The sequence below is a fragment of the Miniopterus schreibersii genome (assembly GCF_964146895.1).
Source record: "Miniopterus schreibersii genome assembly, chromosome: 9".
Lineage (NCBI taxonomy): Eukaryota > Metazoa > Chordata > Mammalia > Chiroptera > Miniopteridae > Miniopterus > Miniopterus schreibersii.
The window spans coordinates 3,320,847-3,341,507 of NC_138118.1; the positions used below are offsets into that span (position 1 = coordinate 3,320,847).

Below are 20,661 nucleotides of genomic sequence, written 5' to 3' on the forward strand. Positions count from 1 at the left end.
ATCAGGAAAGATACAAGAATGCCCGCTCTCCCACTGTCCTTCAATATAGTACAGGAAGCCCTAGGCAGAGCAACTAGGCATGAATAGAAAAGGGTCAGAATCAGAAAGGGAAACGTAAAATTGTCTCTCTTCGCAAATGACATGATCTTACCTAGAGAAAATCCTAAAGACTCCACCGAAAACAAACAAACAAAAACTGTGAGAAATGATCGGGAAGTTCAGTAAATTTGCGGGACACAAAAACAATATAAAAATATAAAAAAGCAGTTGCACTTGTAAAGACTAATGAAAATTTATTGGAAAGAGAAATTTAAAAATAATCCCATTTACAATAACATCATAAAGAATAAAATACCTGGGAGTACTTTTGACCAAGGAGTTGAAAGACCTGTATATTGAAAAGTATGAGAGACTGGTGAAAGAATTGAAGAGAACACAAGTAAGTGGAAAGAAATTTTGGGCTTATGGATGAATTAATATTTTTGAAATGTCCATACTACTCAAATTGCTCTACAGATTCAATGCCATTCGTATCAAAATTCCAATGGAATTTATTACAGAAATTGAAGAAACTATCATAAATTGCTTATAGACACACAAAAGATCCTGAATGGCCAAAGCAGTCTTAAGAAAGAATAACAAAGCTGGAGGCATCGCACATCCTCACTTCAAACTATATTGCAAAGCTCTACTAATCAAAACAGTAGGGTATTGGCATAAACTCAGACACATAGATCAATGGAAAAACACAAAAACCCCAGAAATAATTAATTAAAAATAATTAATTTACACAAAAATATGAATGAAGAATATGCAATGAGAAAAGGTTAGTCTCTTCAACAAATGGTGCTAGGGAAAACCGGGTAGCCACCTGCAAAAGAATGAATTTGTACTCCTGTGTGACACCGTACACAAAAGTGAACTCCAAGTAGATGAAAACTTGAACAGATGACCTTAGACCATACAATTCCTAGAAGAAAACAAAGGGGGTGAGCTCCTTGACATCAGTCTTGGTAATCCTTGTTTGGATTAGATACCAAAAACAAGGAAACAGAAACAAAAATAAGTAAGTTAGATTATGTCAAATTAAAAAGCATCTGCACAGCAAAGGAAACCATCAACAAAATGGAAAGGCAATCTATAGAATGGGAGAAAATATCTGCAAGTCATCTATCTGATAAGTTGTTGATATCCAGAAGATATGGAGAATTCATATACCTCAGTAGCAAAAAACAAGAAATTCAATTTTAAAAAACGGGCAGAGAAACTGAAGAGATATTTTTGCAAAGGAGACACATAAATGGACAGCAAAACAAGGTGCCTGACATTGCTAATTATCAGGGAAATGCAAAGCAAAACCTCAATGAGAGATCACCTTGCTCACACCTGTTAGAATGCCTATTATCAAAAAGACCAGATATAACCAGTGTTGGTGAGGGTGTGAGAGAAGGGGACCCTTGTGCACCGTCAGGAATGGAACTGGTGCAGCCACTATGGAAAACAGTATGCAGAGTCATCAAAAAATCAAACATAGCACCACTTTATAATGCATGTGGGAATCTGCCCAAAGGCAATGAAAACAGGATCTCAGAGAGACCTTTGCACCCCATGTCCACTCCAGCATTACTCACAGTAGCCAAGAAATGGACACAACCCGAGGGTCCCTCTACAGAGGAACAGATATATGGGGGGGCAAAAGTAGGTTTAGAGCTGTGAGTGTGGGGAACAAACGATACAATAATAAATAATAATGCAGGAATAAACTCTGTGTTTTGAGTACTCACAACTGCAAACCTACTTTTGCCCACCGAGTGTGTGTGTGTCTGTGTGTGTCTGTCTGTATTCTGCCATGAAAATTGGAAGGACATCTTTCCATTTGCAGATGGACCTTGAGGGCATTTGCAGTGAAATTCGACTGAGGATAATAAATACTATATAATATCACATTTTTATGTGAAGTTTTAAAAATCCAAACTTATAGAAATGGGGAGTAGAGAGGTGGTTACCAGGGGCTGGTGGGTGGGGGAAATGGGGAGATGTTGGTGAAACAGAGCAAACTTCCTGTGAGAGGTGAGTAAGTCCTGGGGTGGGATGCACAGCAGAGTGGTTCTAGTTGGTAACGCGTGTTATGTACTGGAGAGTTGCCAAGAGAGTAGATCTTAAATGTCCTCACCACAGGAAAGAAATAGGAAGTATGGATGTGGTGCTGGTGCTAGCTCTGGTGGTGACCAGTTTTCAAATATATGAATGTGTGAAATCAACACACTGTGTACTTTAAACTTACGCTATGTTATTTGTCAATTATATCTCAGTAAAGTTGACTGGGGGGCAGGTGAATGAGGTGGGGTTGAGCTGGGTTCTTCCCTAGAGACAATGGCTGGCAAGAATGGGTGAAAATCAGACCCCAGCTGATTAGCTTCAGATTAAATTAAACCCCTCCCTATGTATGGGCAGAGCCAACTCTAGAGATTGTGACAGGTGCGGTCACCTCCCTGTTATTGACCTGACCAGGCCAGGCCCCCATCACCATCATCCTGTCCCTCCCTCCCCCCTCCCGAGGTAACTGGCTATGTTCCTCACCTTTCCCGTGACCCTCTGCGGGGGAGAGACCTAAAAGATGGCCAGAGTGAGCCCCGAAGGAAAGGGCCATCCTCTCCCTGCTGTCCCATTTTTAAGAGTGGAAAAGCCTCCCTTTCCTTTGAGAATGATGAGGCTTTGCAGGTGACGTCCTGGCATTAGGACCACCTTGGTGGCACTGTCCTAGGGAAGGAGGCTTTCAAGAGACCGTTTTATAGGTAAAGACCTAAAAAGCAAAAGGAATTGAGATCAGTGCTCAAGGCCAGAAGTGAAAACAGGCCCCAGAAACCTAAAATGCTCTTCTCCTTTGAGGTTAGACCCCCAGGGGACAAGCTGTTGGTGGCACAGGGACCTCCTGAGAACAGCACCATCATCCAAAGCCGGGTTTTCAGTGGAAACGCCCCATCCCACTGCCTCAGTGGCGAGTGTTCTGTCTCTTTAAGTTGTCACCCCTGGGCCCCACCTCCCTGGGCTTCCTGCCCTCTGAGGTCTGAGAGGCGGGACACTTCTCCCTGCACTAGAAGGAACAGCCTGCCGCACTCACAGCCGGAGGACAGCAGTAGGTCAGGGGCTTCTGGGGCCAGCGTCAGACCTGTCTCCAATTCTGCAGGACCGGTGAGCCCAGCAGGGGAAGGGAGCTGGCTGGGGCAGGAGCTGTGGGGACCGGGAAGAATCCAGTGCCTGTAAGATGCTCGCTGAGGGAGCACCCCCGTTCTAGTAGGTACCAGAAAGGGGAGCAGCACCTAGAAAGGGTAACTCCACACCCCCAGGTGAGTGAGGCCGCCCTGAGCCTCACACATTGGTTCAGGAGCAGGGCAGGCATTGCATGCAGCCTAATGGCTATGCTCTTATTCGGGGCTGTGCACGGTGGGAAGGCACTCGGTGATCCCCAAATGTTCCACTGTATTAAATGCTGCCTGATTGGCTGGAACCACTTTACCTAGAGGAGCCTTGGCTTGGTGGCAGGATGTCAGGAGTTGGAGGGCACTGTCCCAGTCTCTCCAGGCCACCAATCATATTTAGGCACATTGAGGCAGGACCGTGATTTGACTTCCGGAGAGAAGAGTCAGAGGCTCCAGATCACCTACGACATACGTTTCTTCTCCAATTTCCAAAACTAAAATTCCAATTTCCTTGTCCGTCTCCCAGGCCAACCACCCCAAGTGGTTCCCTAAGTCAGTGAGCAAATTTTCTAGTTCTCACAATTTTCCAAAGTCTCCCCTGGCTGTTGACCCTCCTGGGAAAACTTAATATCTACAGCTTTGGTCAGCAACAGAGAATTAGCTGGGAAAACTTAATATCTAATGCTTTCTCATTGACACAAGTGTTACAATGTCCCTTCTGCCCTTTGCATTTGACGTCCATGAAAAGACAAAACCAGGCTCATCACACCCTCTCACAGCATCATGCCAACCCAGCCCAGGCCCTTCCAATGTTCTCCCCTCGGTTCTGATGTTCAGGGGAAGCGGGAACTTCTGATGTTGTGAAGTTCAGATGTCCACCTGGTTACCACAGGGGACCACCATGACTTTGTCACTGTGGTGTCACCAGCTCCTGGATTTGGCCTGACACATTGTAGTGAGTTACACCTATTTGACGAATGATGAATGAACAAACTCTTTCAGGTTAGCATCGTTGGACGCAAGATGGCAAGACATGGAGAGAGTGCCTATGGTAAGAGCATGTGTACCGCGTCCTTGCCCCGGGTGTGAGCTCTGGGGAGTGAGGGGAACGGGCGACCTCAGGACTGAACAGACCACCCAAAGGGGTCTCTGGGGAGCCTGGGGTGAAACAGGAGCCCTGAGATGTGCATTTTAGCTGGGTCCCTGCCCTGCCCAGCCGGGAGGTATGAACTTCCTTGCCGAGCCTGCGCCTCCATTCCCCAAGTGCAAAAGGGGGTAATGAACCGCCCTGATCGGCATAGAGGAGGGTTTGGAGGGCATCAGGTCACGCACTAGAGGGTGGTGACTTGCGGGGTAGAGTGTTAGAGAAGCAGGGTGGGGGTTGAACTGTGTGTCACCAGTAGGCAGCAGGTTTAAGAGGGAGGGAGGGAGGGAGCCAGAAGGAAAGAGGTGAGCTCCTCTGATCCTCTCAGCAACTCCAGGAGAAACAACTCTACACTGTTATTCCCATTTTTGCACAAATGTTTAACCTTAGGTAAGCAACTTCCAAGGGGGCTCGGCTGGCTGATGGGGGGCTGTGGACAAGCCCAGGGTGTCCGGTACCCCAGACAGCCCTTCACCCCCAGGCCTACTTCCCCCTCCTGCCCACCTTCCCTGGGCTGGAATCTGGGAGCAGCATGGCAGAGGCCACTGAAGCCTCAAATAGGGACGGCTCTGCACCATGTGGGCGGCCAGGGACCATGCAGGTGAGGTTATGCCTGGGATTATGAAGGGGCATCCCCTAGAGAAATGCCCACCATGTGTTGAGCATCTGCAGGTGCATGTGGTGAAGCCAGAGGTGACAGGAATAGTGTGAAGATCCCCCGGATTCCGAGAGCTCTGAGCAAGGACCTTGGTGAGGCTCCTGTGGAAAAGCAGAGCTGAGGCCCTGATGTTCTCCTGGTTCAGAGGGCTCTGGGGTCCAGGTAACCAGGATCAGCTGCTTTAAGGTTTGGACGCTCACAGATCACTGTCCTCCAGGTTCTGAAGACTCCATGCAGGCCCTGCAGGGGCCCAGGCTGAGGCTCATCCTGGCCGGGAAGACAGGGACAGGGAAAAGCGCCACAGGGAACACCATCCTGGGCCACAGGCGCTTCCTCTCCAGGCTCGGGGCCACCACAGTGACCAGAACCTGCGAGGTGGGGAGTCTCAGGTGGGGCCAGTGGCACTTGGAAGTCATGGACACCCCGGACCTTTTCAGCTCCCAAGTCCCCAAGACAGACCCGGGGTGCAAGGAACGGGCCCGCTGCTACCTGCTGTCAGCGCCCGGGCCCCATGTGCTGCTCCTGGTGACTCAGCTGGGCCGCTTCACTGAGCAGGACCAGCAGGCGGTGAGAGCGCTCAAGGGCCTGTTTGGGGACCAAGTGATGGCACGCACCATCGTTCTGTTCACGCGCAAGGAGGACCTGGAGGGGGGCTCACTGCGGGAGTATGTGCGGGACACGGACAACCGTGCGCTGCGAGCACTGGTGGCTGAATGCGGGGGCCGCGTGTACGCCTTCAACAACCGGGCGGTGGGTGGGGAGCAGGAGGCCCAGGTGCAGGAGCTGCTGGCCCTGGTGAAGCGCCTGGTGCAGGACCACGGAGGTGCCCCCTACTCTAACGATGTGTACCGCCTGGTGCAGGAGCTGTCCCAGGCGGACCCTGAGGAGCGGAGGCGCAGGGTGGCCGAGAGTCTGGCAGGCCGGGCGCTGCGGTGGCAGAGGAGCTGGTGGTGGGACTGGTGGCTCCCCTGGATGTCGCTGCCAAGGATGCTGCGCTGGGCCATGCTGCTGGGCGTAGTGGTCCTGGTTTACCAGCTGGCCAGACACTGGCCTGAGGCCATTGTTGAGGTCCCTCCTGAGTGACAAACTCTAAATAGACCTCTGACCCATCAACTGAGAGTCGCATTAATCCCTGCTGTCTGTGCCTCCAGGGCTTTCTTCCAGGGCTCACCTGCCTGTCATCCACCAAGGATAAAATCCCCCCGGGGTCCCATCTCCCCCCAAACCTGCCCACATGACCTCACCCTCCCTCAGCGCTTCTCTTACTGGAGCCAAACAATTGTTGATGCTTTTGCCTGTTTCCCACTCACATCAGGCTTCCTCCCATCATGGAATCATCCCTGGTCTCCCCAGGGGACCAAAGTTCAGAGCCAACACAAAGCCTTAGTCCAGACCTATTTGTTTCAATTGAATCTAAATTGAATGAATTAATGGAAATTAGCATTTGTAGGTATTTGTTCATCTGCCTTATGTGTCCGTCAAACAAAGACGCTGCTCTGTCATTCCTAACCCCTCCTGCAAAACCACACACCCAAGTGCAGACACACTCACACACTCACTCACACACTCACACCGGGGGGGGGGGGGGAGTGGGGGGGGGTGCCCATAAGACAAGGCCCTGAAGAAGTGCCATCTGTCCCAGTAGTGGACATCTCCCCTTGCGTCCCCACTCAGACCCCTTAGCAGCCTGAATGCAGAGGCTTCTACAATCCAAGGAAACTTAAACTAGAGACTTGAGTCCCTAGGGGCCACCAAGACCTGCGGAAAGTCTACTTCCAAAGAGGAGTTATCTCACTCCTGACACACTCATAGGGTGGGGGTATGCTTTTCAACTCAAGGGGAAAGAAAAAAATTAGGTTTGAAAATTTTTATTTCAACCTCAAAATAAAGGGCAGGCAGGTCTCCGTGGGCTGAGAGCGGGTGATACAATGGTGGGGTAGACACCCCCTCTGTCTCATGCAGATCTGGGGGAGTCGGCTCTCTGGTCCAGGTAAAATGAGGCAGGTTAGCCTGGCTCCTCTCTCCACCCACACTTGCTCCATCCCCAGCGTCTCCTCCCTCACACACAACTCCAGCTCTCCTCCCATACTGCGGGGTCATTCCAGATCTTCCCCACAGTCTCCTCTGCCCGGTGCCCACACAGACAGAGAGTCCCAGGTCCCTGATGCCCTCAGATCTCTAAAGAGACATGTAAAGGGGGAAATAACCTTCAACAGCTGAGCACATATTAGAGCGAGAGGCGCACAAGCCCTGCCTGGAAACCACTGGGAACTCGAAGGGGACGTCCAGTGCCAAATGCCGAGACCTGAGGGCTCCTCTGCTGCCAAGCTCACTGTGGCTCAAGGGTTGTGCACAGATCCCAGCAGAGGCACTGAGAGGGAATCTTCACTTTGGTTTTGTCCACTTGTCAGTATCCTTTTGCAAGGAGCAAACAGGAAAACTCTACCATTGTGACTTTGCTGAGAAAAGGGATGGTCACTGATGAAAGTAAATGAGAAAAAAGAGTAGCAAGGTGTCCGTTGTGAGCAATGAAACATTCGATTGTTGCTCTCTGGTTGGGGAGGAATGGCCCAGACAGTTCCCAAGGGACAGTGATTGAGCTGGTGGGAACATAGGAAGGAGCACCCAGGGGTCCCAGGGGACAGGTGTACCCTGCTAAGGCTGCAATCTAGGGCACACTAGGGAAGAGAGTGTGTTTGCTTCTGTAACTTGTTTCCTGAGCCAGTTTCTTCCATGGCTCACTTCACTTTTTCTACCTGTGTGTCTCTCTAAATAAACATTTTCCTATCGTTGGAGTCTTGGGTTTGAATCCATCTTTTAGCCAGAACTCCAGCACCAAGGTTGCTGAACTGAGGTCTAACTCCTGGTGCCATTTTCACTGCTAACACTATGATGTCCCCAATCTGATTCTCAAAATGTGCTCTCAGGAATTTGGAGCAGATGTTACCAGAGGCCTTACTGTTTTTCCTCAGGGTCAGTAGCATTTCTCTAGTGATTTTCTTTTTCACACACTTTGAATCAGGAAAGACCACGCTCTACTGCTAAAGTGCCTGCTGCGTAGTAGACATTCGCCAAATCCTGAATTAGGTGAAGCATCTTTTTAGTGGCATTATTTTGAAGAATGACAGAGGGAGGGTGGAGGAAAGGTGACCTCCTCCAGGCAAGTGTCTGAGCTTCCTTTAAGCCCGGCAGAGAAACAGAGCTCCTGTTTGAACACTTTCCAAGGAATTACTTTGGAGAACATTCATGTGTGAGTAAAGGGTTAACAAGATCCTTTCCTTTTCTCTACCACGAAGTGTCCTTGGGGAACTCTCCAGCTTTACACCCTTGGAAATCGACAAAGGGGGTGTATCGTCTGGATTACCAGGTCACACCGCTCATGGCTCCAGTCCTGAGGGTGGCACACAGACCCTGGCCCAGCCCCGTCCCTCGTTGCACTCCTTCCCGTGTGCTGATTCCCATTCCCCCCTTGTCCATGGCCTCCCTAAGCCCAAAGTGACTCAGAGAGGCCCGAGGGTTCCCAGTAGCTCCAGCACCACCCATCCAGGGAGGCCATGCTGAGCCCGGTGCTCTCCCTTTGGCCCATGCCCGGCCGGCCTCACAATCCTCTCTCACACCACATTTTCCTGCGCCGCCATCCATCCATCACACAGTTGCTTTGGTGCAGCAGGAACCTCACATTATTTCTCTTACATTCTGGTGCTGGGCAGCGAAGCTGACACTCGGTATTTGCGTAATAAAAATCAGAGCAGATGGACTGACCTAAGTCCAGGAAGGGGGAGGCCGAGGAAGTTTGGGAACAGTGCAGCAGGGAGGTGTCCTTGGTCGGAGAACTCGGGCTCCGTTTGAGGAGCTTGTGCTCAACCTTTCTTGTGGGTGCTTGGAGTCAGTGATGTGCTGCAGCTGGTCAGATGGAGGCCACACCCCTGTTACCAACAGAGATTTGGAGAATGACACCTGGGTGGCACCACTGAGTTCCTGAGACTCACCCCAGATTTAGTCATTTACTCGCCTGGTCACAGGCTGCCTGGGATGACTGCAGGTCTCCCGTACAGGGTACAAATGAGCAGAGAACCAGGCGGGGGGGAGGGGGGGAGGCAGCTACCAAAAGAGGAAGGTGGGGAGGGGCCACCTGGGGACTTCACCTGACTTCCCGTTTCCACTGACTTCATGACCGCTGCTCAGATGTCACCCCGATGCCTGCCCTGGTCCTTTTGCTGCCATGGAAGTGTGGACACCATTCCTCCCCAAGCTCCAGGTATCACACACGATTGTGCTGACCTCACAGCTAAAGAGGCCGCCTTACAACACAGCTCCACCAACAACAGGGGCACTCACTGTAAACCGGGTGGGCCCACATCCCCCTGCCGCCAGCTAAGATGGAAGGGCTTTTATGTTTTTAAAAGGTTGAGGAAATGAAAGGACCAACAATGTTTCCTGGCCACATACGAAAGTTACATGAAACTCAAAGTCCCTTGTGCACCAAGTTCTGTGAACACAGCCTCGCCCATCACTCCCGTCTTGTCCATGCGCCATTCCCTCTGTACGTGACTGAGAGCGTGTCCTCTGCTGAGCCTAAAGGACCCACTATCTGGCTCTGCTCTATGGGATCCCAGTTCCTGTATTTCCCAGCCACTGTCCCTGCTTTCCCCAAGGCCTCACCCCATCCCACATCTGTGACCGTTTTCTCTCCTCCCCGAATGTCCACGTCCCTCCCACCTTCCTCCCCAACCCCTTCATGCCTCCAGAATTCCCCCCAGAACATCCTCACCAACCTCTCCCGGGTGGGACAGTGATGGGTGTCATCCCTTACAGCCTACGATGAAATCACAGCACGTTTCTGAATGAAATAAGGAATTCTGCAACCAGCTTCTAATGTAACATTTCCTCCCTCAACGTGAAATACCGCAGGCCACTCGCCTTCCTTCCTGCAAACCCCTCCCAAGGACTCCAGGAGGCTATCCAGTTAGTCTATTATTTATCTCCACAATTTTTAACAAAACAACAACAAAATATTTTTCCTTTGTTGTTGTTTTTTTAAATCTAGAAGCACTTGGAGAACACGAGTGACATGTCTGATGCCAGGAAGAGAAATTAAAACTGGATCTAAACAAAAAGCAAATCGAGGGGGTTGGGGGTGGGCGGTAAAGGGGGCCTAATATATGAAGACAGAAGATGATTTGACTTTGGGCACACAGTGCACTATACAGATCTTGTATCATACAAATCCACACCTGAAACCTGTATGATCCTATGAACCAATGTCACCCCAATACAATTTATAAAAAAGAAAGAAAAAAATCAAATTGAGTATGTTACATAGACAGAGATGGTGAGCCTAAAAAAAACAACAAAAAAACTTGATTGTAGAAGCCACCTGAAAATGCTCAGCGACCATTAGTAATACACAAGTTAATTAAAATGGCAAGGAAAATCAAAATGCATATCATAAGAAAAGCAGATAACCCAATGTGAGAAAGCATCCAATTTTTGACTCTGTGGACGGCCTTGGACACCCAGTGTCTCCCAGCCTCCTGCAGGTCTCGCCTTTGCTTTTCAACGTGAGCTTGCACCTTGGCCAGGTAGCGCCTGTGCTCTTCTCCGCGGGTGCCACCCCCACATCCCAGGAGCAGCTGTGCATCGAAGAAGAGGTCATTTGTGTAGTAGGCGCCCTGGTGCTCCCTCTCCAGGCTCTCCACCACAGCCATCAGCTCCTCCAGCTGCTCCCTCTGCTCCTCCCCAGTGGCCTTGTTGTTGAAGCCACAGTGCCTCCTCCCGCACTCCTGGACCAGGCTCCGCAGGCTGTGGTTGTCCGTGTTGACTACATAGTCACCCAAGGAGTCACCCCCTAAGTCTTCCTTGTGGGTGAACAGGACTACCGCATGTCTCATGGCTTCTGCCCCAAAGATCTCCTTCACCCTCCTCACTGCCACCGTGTCCTGAGCAGTGAAGCGGCCCAGCTTTGTCACCAGCAGCAGCACATGGGGCCCTGGGGCTGAGAATAGGTAGCAATCCCCAATGTCCTTGTATATCTTTTGGTCCGGGGCCTTTGCCTCAAAGATGGGGGGCGTATCAACCACCAGAATATTCTTCCCATTCCAAGTGCCTGTGGCCACCTGGCACCTCCTGGTCACAGCCTGGGCCCCCAGCTTGGACTCAAATACCTGCTGGCAGAGGATGCTGTTCCCAGTGGCACTTTTCCCACAGCCAGATGTGCCCACCAGGACCAGCCTCAGTGAGGATGCTGCTGCTAACTGGTTACCTTCTGATATGCCTGAAAAGAAAAATTGTGTGTCTTACTAAGATAGTGATGCTCAAAATTTTTTGGTCATGGACCCTTATAGTATCTCATGAAAGCCATGGACCTCCCTCCTAGGAAACAGTCACATCTAAATACATACAAAGTTTGCTGACAAATTTAGGTTGTTTTGGGTCACAGGAAGTCCACGTAGGAAGCCCACTTTGGACCCACAGCCAAGAATAAGAACTGCTACACTGAGGAAGATGCTCCAAGCCCTTCATCTAGACCAGGGCAGGTACCATTTTTCTGAAGGAAAAGTGGTCCCCGTGTTTTTTTTCTAGGGATGGTGCCTAGGCCAGTTTCATGATGAACAAATTTGATTACAGGGGGGCAGAAGATGAGAAGTCACACCTGGGAAAATACTACCACCTCTTTCTCACCCACAAATTCCCAGGCACACCCGTGTAGAAGTGCTCAACACATTCACCCGAACCTTGGGAGCAAAGGAAGTGTCAGCTGTGACCTCCCACCAAGGGCCAGCTGAGGGTCCCTGGTCTCTGCTCTGTGGGTGGGGAGTTGGACGCTTGGAACTGAGACGACAGGAAGGTCGTAGTTGACGTCAAGGGCAGAGTCTGGGAGATGAGTGAGGATGGGTGGCTGAAGAGGAGTGGAGGATTGGAGCACTAGAAGGACCTGTGCTGGAAAGATCATCTCCTTGCTTGATTGAATTACAGGAAGTTAAGAAAAGTGGTGTTGGGGGGGGGGGCGACCCTGAGCCAAGAGCTAAAACCCTCAAGGGATGAAGAGGGTGAGAACCCGAGGAGTTCTGGAGTCTTATGAGCCCAAATGGATTTCGAGTTCATTGTAGCCTCCTAAAGTCTATTATTTTACTCCTTCTACTCTGTGTTGGTTCTTCCTTCCTGCAGTTTTCTGTGATGTTTTGTAGCAAAAACACGATTACTAAATCTCTCTGGGAACTTTTCCAGTTTCCAGCTGACAGCAGACAAGGAAAAAGGAGTTTTGTCCACAATTGAGTTCAAATCCTCCAACTTCTGACTTGAAGTTTCATTTCCAGTTTCCCACACATCATGTGCACCGAGAGCATGGCACTGTGGGGGTCGGGTGGGGGTGTGATGATGGGGGGGGGGAGGTAAAGGACAAGGGAGCGTTGGCTTTTTCTTCCTCAGATTAAAATCACTGGGTCTGTTGCTGTGTTTGAGGTGAGGGGCTGGGGCTTCTTGAGAACTTGGAGGCTTTCTTACCTTCAGCCATAGTTCCATATCTGGTTTTTGGAGGCCCTTCCATTGTCTTCTGGAACAAAAACAGGAAGAAAATAAGCAGCAGGCGTCCACTTGGGAGTTGGCAAGGAACTCCCCTCCCCACAAAGCCTTCAGTAATGTTCACATCCGTTGAAATCAACACACTCCCCTGACTGACACAGAAGCAGAAATGAAGACAGAGCCACAGATGCAGAGCAGAGACCAGGAATTCAGCTAAAGCGAGGAGCCCTGGGCAAAGGTGGAGATGAGAAGGGGCAGGGAACACCCAGTAGCCCTGGGTAAACCCTCTCGAACTTCCCACAGAGTTGGGAGTGGGATTTAGAAAGTTCTAGTGCAGTCCAGAGAGCTGAAGGCTGGGCTTACGAACACGTACTGTCACTGAGGAATGGAGGACACGGGGGATCCTATACCTTAAGCCTCCCAGGGACCCAGTCTATTCGCCGAGTCCTGGGCTCCTGAACGTCCTGTTTCTGGGAATTACCCAGGGGATTCTGTAAAATGTGTTTCTTAGAGGTTTTGGCTCACATATCTGTACTGTTAGAACATAAGCACCCCCGCGCCCCCTACCCGTGATTCTGATGCACTCAGCCCAGGATCTGAGCTTCGGGGTCAGTTTCCTAGTCCAAGCCCTTCCTCCTGCAGAGCAGGGAGGGAGTTCAGAGGGTCAGCCGCCCGCACAGCCCTGGCAGCGTGGGGTGGGAGCAGGTGTCTAAGGGCACAGGTGGCACAAGGCCTTGAAGACCACGGTCATGGCCTCGGGCGTCTCCCTCAAGGCACTTTGGGGACACTCGGAGGAGAGCAGAGTGTTTTAGGCGGTCAGCCCAGATACACGCAGGATTTTCACTTTGTAACTTGTTCTGAGGTTAGACTGGCTTGTATGTCCTCAGAAATCTCCCTGCCTGAGCCGAACAAGCCCGTGGGGCGTGTTTGCTGCCTTCTAAAGGGTGTGTTGGCCCCTGTGGGCGAGCAAGCAGAGCCCTTCCTTCCTTGTTGGGGAACTAGGCTAGGAAAGGACTTAGGCCCAGTAAGAGCCCGGGCAGCAGGCTGCAGGAGATGCCTGCCTGCTCCTGAACCAATGTGTGAGGCTCAGGGCGGCCTCACTCACCTGGGGGTGTGGGGTTACCCTTTCTAGGTGCTGCTCCCCTTTCTGGTACCTACTAGAACGGGGGTGCTCCCTCAGCGAGCATCTTACAGGCACTGGATTCTTCCCGGTCCCCACAGCTCCTGCCCCAGCCAGCTCCCTTCCCCTGCTGGGCTCACCGGTCCTGCAGAATTGGAGACAGGTCTGACGCTGGCCCCAGAAGCCCCTGACCTACTGCTGTCCTCCGGCTGTGAGTGCGGCAGGCTGTTCCTTCTAGTGCAGGGAGAAGTGTCCCGCCTCTCAGACCTCAGAGGGCAGGAAGCCCAGGGAGGTGGGGCCCAGGGGTGACAACTTAAAGAGACAGAACACTCGCCACTGAGGCAGTGGGATGGGGCGTTTCCACTGAAAACCCGGCTTTGGATGATGGTGCTGTTCTCAGGAGGTCCCTGTGCCACCAACAGCTTGTCCCCTGGGGGTCTAACCTCAAAGGAGAAGAGCATTTTAGGTTTTTGAGGAATGTTTTCACTTCTGGCCTTGAGCACTGATCTCAATTCCTTTTGCTTTTTAGGTCTTTACCTATAAAACGGTCTCTTGAAAGCCTCCTTCCCTAGGACAGTGCCACCAAGGTGGTCCTAATGCCAGGACGTCACCTGCAAAGCCTCATCATTCTCAAAGGAAAGGGAGGCTTTTCCACTCTTAAAAATGGGACAGCAGGGAGAGGATGGCCCTTTCCTTCGGGGCTCACTCTGGCCATCTTTTAGGTCTCTCCCCCCAGAGGGTCACGGGAAAGGTGAGGAACATAGCCAGTTACCTCGGGAGGGGGGAGGGAGGGACAGGATGATGGTGATGGGGGCCTGGCCTGGTCAGGTCAATAACAGGGAGGTGACCGCACCTGTCACAATCTCTAGAGTTGGCTCTGCCCATACATAGGGAGGGGTTTAATTTAATCTGAAGCTAATCAGCTGGGGTCTGATTTTCACCCATTCTTGCCAGCCATTGTCTCTAGGGAAGAACCCAGCTCAACCCCACCTCATTCACCTGCCCCCCAGTCAACTTTACTGAGATATAATTGACAAATAACATAGCGTAAGTTTAAAGTACACAGTGTGTTGATTTCACACATTCATATATTTGAAAACTGGTCACCACCAGAGCTAGCACCAGCACCACATCCATACTTCCTATTTCTTTCCTGTGGTGAGGACATTTAAGATCTACTCTCTTGGCAACTCTCCAGTACATAACACGCGTTACCAACTAGAACCACTCTGCTGTGCATCCCACCCCAGGACTTACTCACCTCTCACAGGAAGTTTGCTCTGTTTCACCAACATCTCCCCATTTCCCCCACCCACCAGCCCCTGGTAACCACCTCTCTACTCCCCATTTCTATAAGTTTGGATTTTTAAAACTTCACATAAAAATGTGATATTATATAGTATTTATTATCCTCAGTCGAATTTCACTGCAAATGCCCTCAAGGTCCATCTGCAAATGGAAAGATGTCCTTCCAATTTTCATGGCAGAACACAGACAGACACACACAGACACACACACACTCGGTGGGCAAAAGTAGGTTTGCAGTTGTGAGTACTCAAAACACAGAGTTTATTCCTGCATTATTATTTATTATTGTATCGTTTGTTCCCCACACTCACAGCTCTAAACCTACTTTTGCCCCCCCATATATCTGTTCCTCTGTAGAGGGACCCTCGGGTTGTGTCCATTTCTTGGCTACTGTGAGTAATGCTGGAGTGGACATGGGGTGCAAAGGTCTCTCTGAGATCCTGTTTTCATTGCCTTTGGGCAGATTCCCACATGCATTATAAAGTGGTGCTATGTTTGATTTTTTGATGACTCTGCATACTGTTTTCCATAGTGGCTGCACCAGTTCCATTCCTGACGGTGCACAAGGGTCCCCTTCTCTCACACCCTCACCAACACTGGTTATATCTGGTCTTTTTGATAATAGGCATTCTAACAGGTGTGAGCAAGGTGATCTCTCATTGAGGTTTTGCTTTGCATTTCCCTGATAATTAGCAATGTCAGGCACCTTGTTTTGCTGTCCATTTATGTGTCTCCTTTGCAAAAATATCTCTTCAGTTTCTCTGCCCGTTTTTTAAAATTGAATTTCTTGTTTTTTGCTACTGAGGTATATGAATTCTCCATATCTTCTGGATATCAACAACTTATCAGATAGATGACTTGCAGATATTTTCTCCCATTCTATAGATTGCCTTTCCATTTTGTTGATGGTTTCCTTTGCTGTGCAGATGCTTTTTAATTTGACATAATCTAACTTACTTATTTTTGTTTCTGTTTCCTTGTTTTTGGTATCTAATCCAAACAAGGATTACCAAGACTGATGTCAAGGAGCTCACCCCCTTTGTTTTCTTCTAGGAATTGTATGGTCTAAGGTCATCTGTTCAAGTTTTCATCTACTTGGAGTTCACTTTTGTGTACGGTGTCACACAGGAGTACAAATTCATTCTTTTGCAGGTGGCTACCCGGTTTTCCCTAGCACCATTTGTTGAAGAGACTAACCTTTTCTCATTGCATATTCTTCATTCATATTTTTGTGTAAATTAATTATTTTTAATTAATTATTTCTGGGGTTTTTGTGTTTTTCCATTGATCTATGTGTCTGAGTTTATGCCAATACCCTACTGTTTTGATTAGTAGAGCTTTGCAATATAGTTTGAAGTGAGGATGTGCGATGCCTCCAGCTTTGTTATTCTTTCTTAAGACTGCTTTGGCCATTCAGGATCTTTTGTGTGTCTATAAGCAATTTATGATAGTTTCTTCAATTTCTGTAATAAATTCCATTGGAATTTTGATACGAATGGCATTGAATCTGTAGAGCAATTTGAGTAGTATGGACATTTCAAAAATATTAATTCATCCATAAGCCCAAAATTTCTTTCCACTTACTTGTGTTCTCTTCAATTCTTTCACCAGTCTCTCATACTTTTCAATATACAGGTCTTTCAACTCCTTGGTCAAAAGTACTCCCAGGTATTTTATTCTTTATGATGTTATTGTAAATGGGATTATTTTTAAATTTCTCTTTCCAATAAATTTTCATTAGTCTTTACAAGTGCAACTGCTTTTTTATATTTTTATATTGTTTTTGTGTCCCGCAAATTTACTGAACTTCCCGATCATTTCTCACAGTTTTTGTTTGTTTGTTTTCGGTGGAGTCTTTAGGATTTTCTCTAGGTAAGATCATGTCATTTGCGAAGAGAGACAATTTTACGTTTCCCTTTCTGATTCTGACCCTTTTCTATTCATGCCTAGTTGCTCTGCCTAGGGCTTCCTGTACTATATTGAAGGACAGTGGGAGAGCGGGCATTCTTGTATCTTTCCTGATCTTAGAGGAAAAGCTTTCAGCTTCTTACTGTTGAGTCTGATCTTAGCTGTGGGCTTGTCATATATGGCCTTTATTATGTTGAGGTACGCTTCCTTTGTACCCAGTTTGTTAAGAGTTTTTATCATGAAAGCATGTTGGGTTTTGTCAAGTGCTCTTTCTTTATCGATTCAGAAGATCAAATAATGTTTATCTTTTATGTTGTTAATGTGCTGTATCACATGGACTGACTTATGGATGTCGACCCATTCTCATTTTTGAACAGTGTCTTTTCTTGCCTAGTTGCCCTCCTGTAGTTAGAACCTCCTGTACAAAGCTGAAATAAAGTGACAAGAGCAGATATCTGTCTGATCCCTGATCTTAGCAGGAAAGCTTTCAGTCTGTGATCATTAAGTATGGTACTAGCTGTGGGATTTTCATAGATTCCTTTTAGCAGGTTGTGGAAGTTTCTTTCTCTTCCTAGATTGTTGAGTGTTTTTATTATGAAAGAGTGTTCAATTGTGTGAAGTGCTTTTCCAAAATCTAGTGATATTATCGTGTGTCTTTTCTTTATTCTATTGATATGGTTTATTATATTCACTGATTTCTGAATGTGAAAACAATATTGCATTACTGGGGTAAATTCCACTTGGTCACGGTGTGTCCACCTTTTTATATATTGCTGGATTCTTTGTGTCAGTATTTTGTTGAGGATTTTTGCCTCCACATTCACAGGAGATGTTGATCAGTAGTTTCTTTTTATTGTGATGTCTTTTTCTGGTTTGTTATTTGGACAATACTGGCATCACAGAATGAGATGGAATGTGTTCTTCCTCTTCTATTTTTTGGAAGCGTTTGTGAAGATTTGATATTAATTCTTAAATGTTTGGTAGAATTCACCAATGATGCCATCAGGGCCTAGGTTTTTCTTTCATGGTAATAGTTTGTATTAGTAATTGATTCTCTTTATGAATCATAGGTCAATCCAGATGTTCTATTTTTTCTTGAGTCAATTTTTGTAGTTTATGAATTCTCCCACTTCATTGATGCTATCTAATTTGGGGAGCATAAAATTGTTCATAATATTTCCTTATAATTACTTTATCTTCTTAAACTCAGTCATAATGTCCCCTCCTTCATTCCTGATTTTAGTAATTCTCTATATGTTGTTTTGGTCAGAATAACTAAGGACTTGTCAATTTGTTGATATTTTCAAAGAATCAAGCTTTGGTTTTCTGTATTGTTTTTCTATTCTCTTGTTCACTGATTTTCACTCTATTTTATTCTTCTTGTGATTGCTTTAGGTTTAGTTTTCTGCTTTAATCACTGCCGTAATGTGGATTATTAGGTTATTGGTTTGAGGCCTTTCTCCTTTGTTCAGCATAGCTACATGTATATTTCCAGCTATAAATGTTCCTCTAAGCATAGCTTTAGCTACACCTCATAAGTTTGTTACATTGTTTTTTTTCACTTTCATTCCTCTCAAAATATTTATAATTTCTCTTTTGATTTCTTCTTTGACTTATTGGTTATTTAGAATTGTATTGATTATTATTGAATTTCCCCATTTTTTTTCTGTTACTGATTACTAATTCTACTTCATTTTGGCTGCAGAATGTTCCAGAATGTTCTACTTCATTTTGGCTGCAGAATGTTCCTAGTTGGTCACATCCTCTCATCTATGTTCATCTTCTGATTAGTTGTTCTATACATTATTCAAAGTAGGGTGTTGAAATTTGCAACTTTTATTGTTGAATTGTCTATTTGCCCTTGACTTCTGTTATTTTTTTGCCAGTCATTGATTCTTTCTTTTGATGTTAAAACCTACTGCTGAGCCCAGCTGGGCATGGCTCAGTGGTTGAGCATCGACCTAGGATCCAGGTGATCGGGGTTCGATTCCCCGTCAGGGCACATGCCTGGGTTCCGGGCTCGATCAATGACTCTCTTATCATTGATGGTTCTGTCTCTCTCTCCCTGTCCTTTCCTCTCTCTGAAATCAATAAAAGATATACTTAAAAAACAAACAAACAAAAAAAACTACCGCTGAGCCCCTCTAGTAGAATTCTCATTTCAGTTATACTTTTCTACTCTAGAATTTCTATTTTGTTCTTAAAAAATAACTTTTATTGCTTTCTTGACATTCTGTATTTGATGAGATATTGTCATCATAGCTCCCTTAATTTTTTAAAGTGTGATTTCCTTCTCTTCTTGAAACTATTTATAATTGCCGTTGTGAAGCCCCATCTTCAAATCCAGTATCTAGGCTCTCCCACAGGTAGTTTCTGTTGCTTGAATTTTTTTCAGTGTATGGGTCACACTTTCCTGCTTCTTTCTATGTCTTGCAGTTTTCATTAAGAAACTGGGTATTTTAAGTAATGTAGTGTTGCAACTATGGATAATGATTTACCTTCTGCTTTTCTAGGACTCTATTTACTGTTGTTTGCATGTTTGTTTATTGACTTGGCTGGACTCTTCTGGGAAGTCTATGTCCCCTGTAGTGAGAAACCTCTGATGTTGCTCCTCAGAGGTACAGCCTTGGGATGTCACCTGGGATGACAATAGTTTTAGTAAAGCTCCTTTTGACTGTCTCTTTCCTGAAATTTTCTGTAAATCTGTGTGTCTCTATAGGTATTGCACCCAGCTATTAGGCCTACTAGTCACCACCTTATCAATCTCCTGTTTTTGAGAATGTCTTAGCATAAATCACTCCACTGATAAAATTACATTTGGTTTCTATTTCAGGGGTGGTTTTTGTGGCATCTCTCAGATTTTCTCTGGCCCTAGAAGGATCTTTGTACCTGTACCTTTTCCTGGTTCTCTTGGATAAACTTGCTGGCCTGTGGTTTCTCTTGTAGCTCTTATAGGGTTACCAGTCTCTTCTAAATTACTTACTAATAAATTCTTCCCTGTTTTCAAGAGAACCCTTTGAAATTCTCACACTCTTCTTCAAATAAAGTCATTTCCTTTGAGGAGAGCTTTGGAGTTCTCTGTAATTATGGACTTCTTTTCCCCCTGCACAAAAACTTTGAGCCACAGTTCTAGAGTCTGAGCAGGGGATGGTAGCCTCTGGTCTTCTCAACCCCCCTCTCCCAGCATGTACCTTCCATCATATGAGGGGGCTGGAGTGTGGGCAGCTGGATTCCCAGGATTCTTAACCTGTGGTACCTGGGATTGAGATTCTGCACTATGAATGGAGAAGCAGGAGGGTGTTGCTGGTGCACTCACCGGTTTTGTCCTGCAACTCAAGAGTTGGAGGGCTTGAGAAAGGCTGTGAGCCTACCACTATTGGTAACATAGAAGACTCTTGCTGGGTAACAGAGGAGAGAGGGAGCCCATCTTCTTAACCACATCTACCCAGAACGGAGTTTCCTTCAAACTGAGCTGAAGGTGAGTGAGGGAGGGAGGAATTAAGTCATGGCTCAAGTACCACACAGACTCTCACACTTCTTACTAAGGCTTAGTAGATTTAAAAAATAAATCAGCATTTCTTCATTTGCTATATGACCTGAAGGCAATTTTTAGACATTTAAAATTTTTAAAATTCATCTGTTATGGTTGTTCTACAAGTAATAAGTCTGCAGAGTACCTCACGATGCTGTCTATAGGTGGAAATCCTGTCAGTACTTTTAGAATAAACATTGGCTATCCTGCTAGCTCCACTCATCTTCCTCCCTGCCAAGTGCATGCCTTTTGTACAGTTCACTTTTCCTT

At 47.2% G+C, this 20,661-nt stretch overlaps 2 protein-coding genes across 5 annotated transcripts; one reads left to right on the forward strand and one right to left on the reverse strand.

Annotated features, from left to right (window-relative positions):
• The first annotated feature begins 3,082 nt into the window (after positions 1–3,082).
• On the forward strand, positions 3,083–6,442 carry LOC308561905 (GTPase IMAP family member 1-like). Its single transcript, XM_081147506.1, has 3 exons — positions 3,083–3,192; positions 4,203–4,251; positions 5,220–6,442. The coding sequence occupies exons 2-3, from the start codon at positions 4,224–4,226 to the stop codon at positions 6,083–6,085; spliced, it is 894 nt and encodes a 297-aa protein (XP_081003632.1). The 5' UTR covers positions 3,083–3,192; positions 4,203–4,223; the 3' UTR covers positions 6,086–6,442.
• Positions 6,443–6,619: 177 nt separating this feature from the next.
• LOC308561904 (GTPase IMAP family member 5-like) lies at positions 6,620–13,888 on the reverse strand. 4 transcript variants are annotated; one of them, XM_081147502.1, is made up of 3 exons: positions 13,784–13,888; positions 12,506–12,554; positions 6,620–11,276 (listed from the first exon to the last, which is right to left on the reverse strand). In XM_081147502.1, exons 2-3 carry the CDS (start codon positions 12,546–12,548, stop codon positions 10,390–10,392), a joined length of 930 nt encoding a protein of 309 aa, XP_081003628.1. In that variant the 5' UTR covers positions 12,549–12,554; positions 13,784–13,888; the 3' UTR covers positions 6,620–10,389. The 4 variants fall into 4 exon arrangements, with proteins under 4 accessions (XP_081003628.1, XP_081003631.1, XP_081003629.1 ...); XM_081147505.1 differs by having other exon boundaries at positions 9,965–11,276; positions 13,682–13,878; XM_081147503.1 differs by having other exon boundaries at positions 9,971–11,276; positions 12,506–12,675; positions 13,784–13,878.
• Positions 13,889–20,661: the final 6,773 nt, after the last annotated feature.

Bases quoted from the DNA above. Each gene is read 5' to 3' on its own strand.
- LOC308561905 (XM_081147506.1), top strand. From the start codon at position 4,224: ATGGCAAGACATGGAGAGAGTGCCTATG. The intron at 4,252-5,219 runs GTAAGAGCATGT...ACTGTCCTCCAG, and splicing joins ACATGGAGAGAGTGCCTATG to GTTCTGAAGACTCCATGCAG.
- LOC308561904 (XM_081147502.1), bottom strand. From the start codon at position 12,548: ATGGAAGGGCCTCCAAAAACCAGATATGGAACTATGGCTGAAG. The intron at 11,277-12,505 runs GTAAGAAAGCCT...TTTTCTTTTCAG, and splicing joins ATATGGAACTATGGCTGAAG to GCATATCAGAAGGTAACCAG.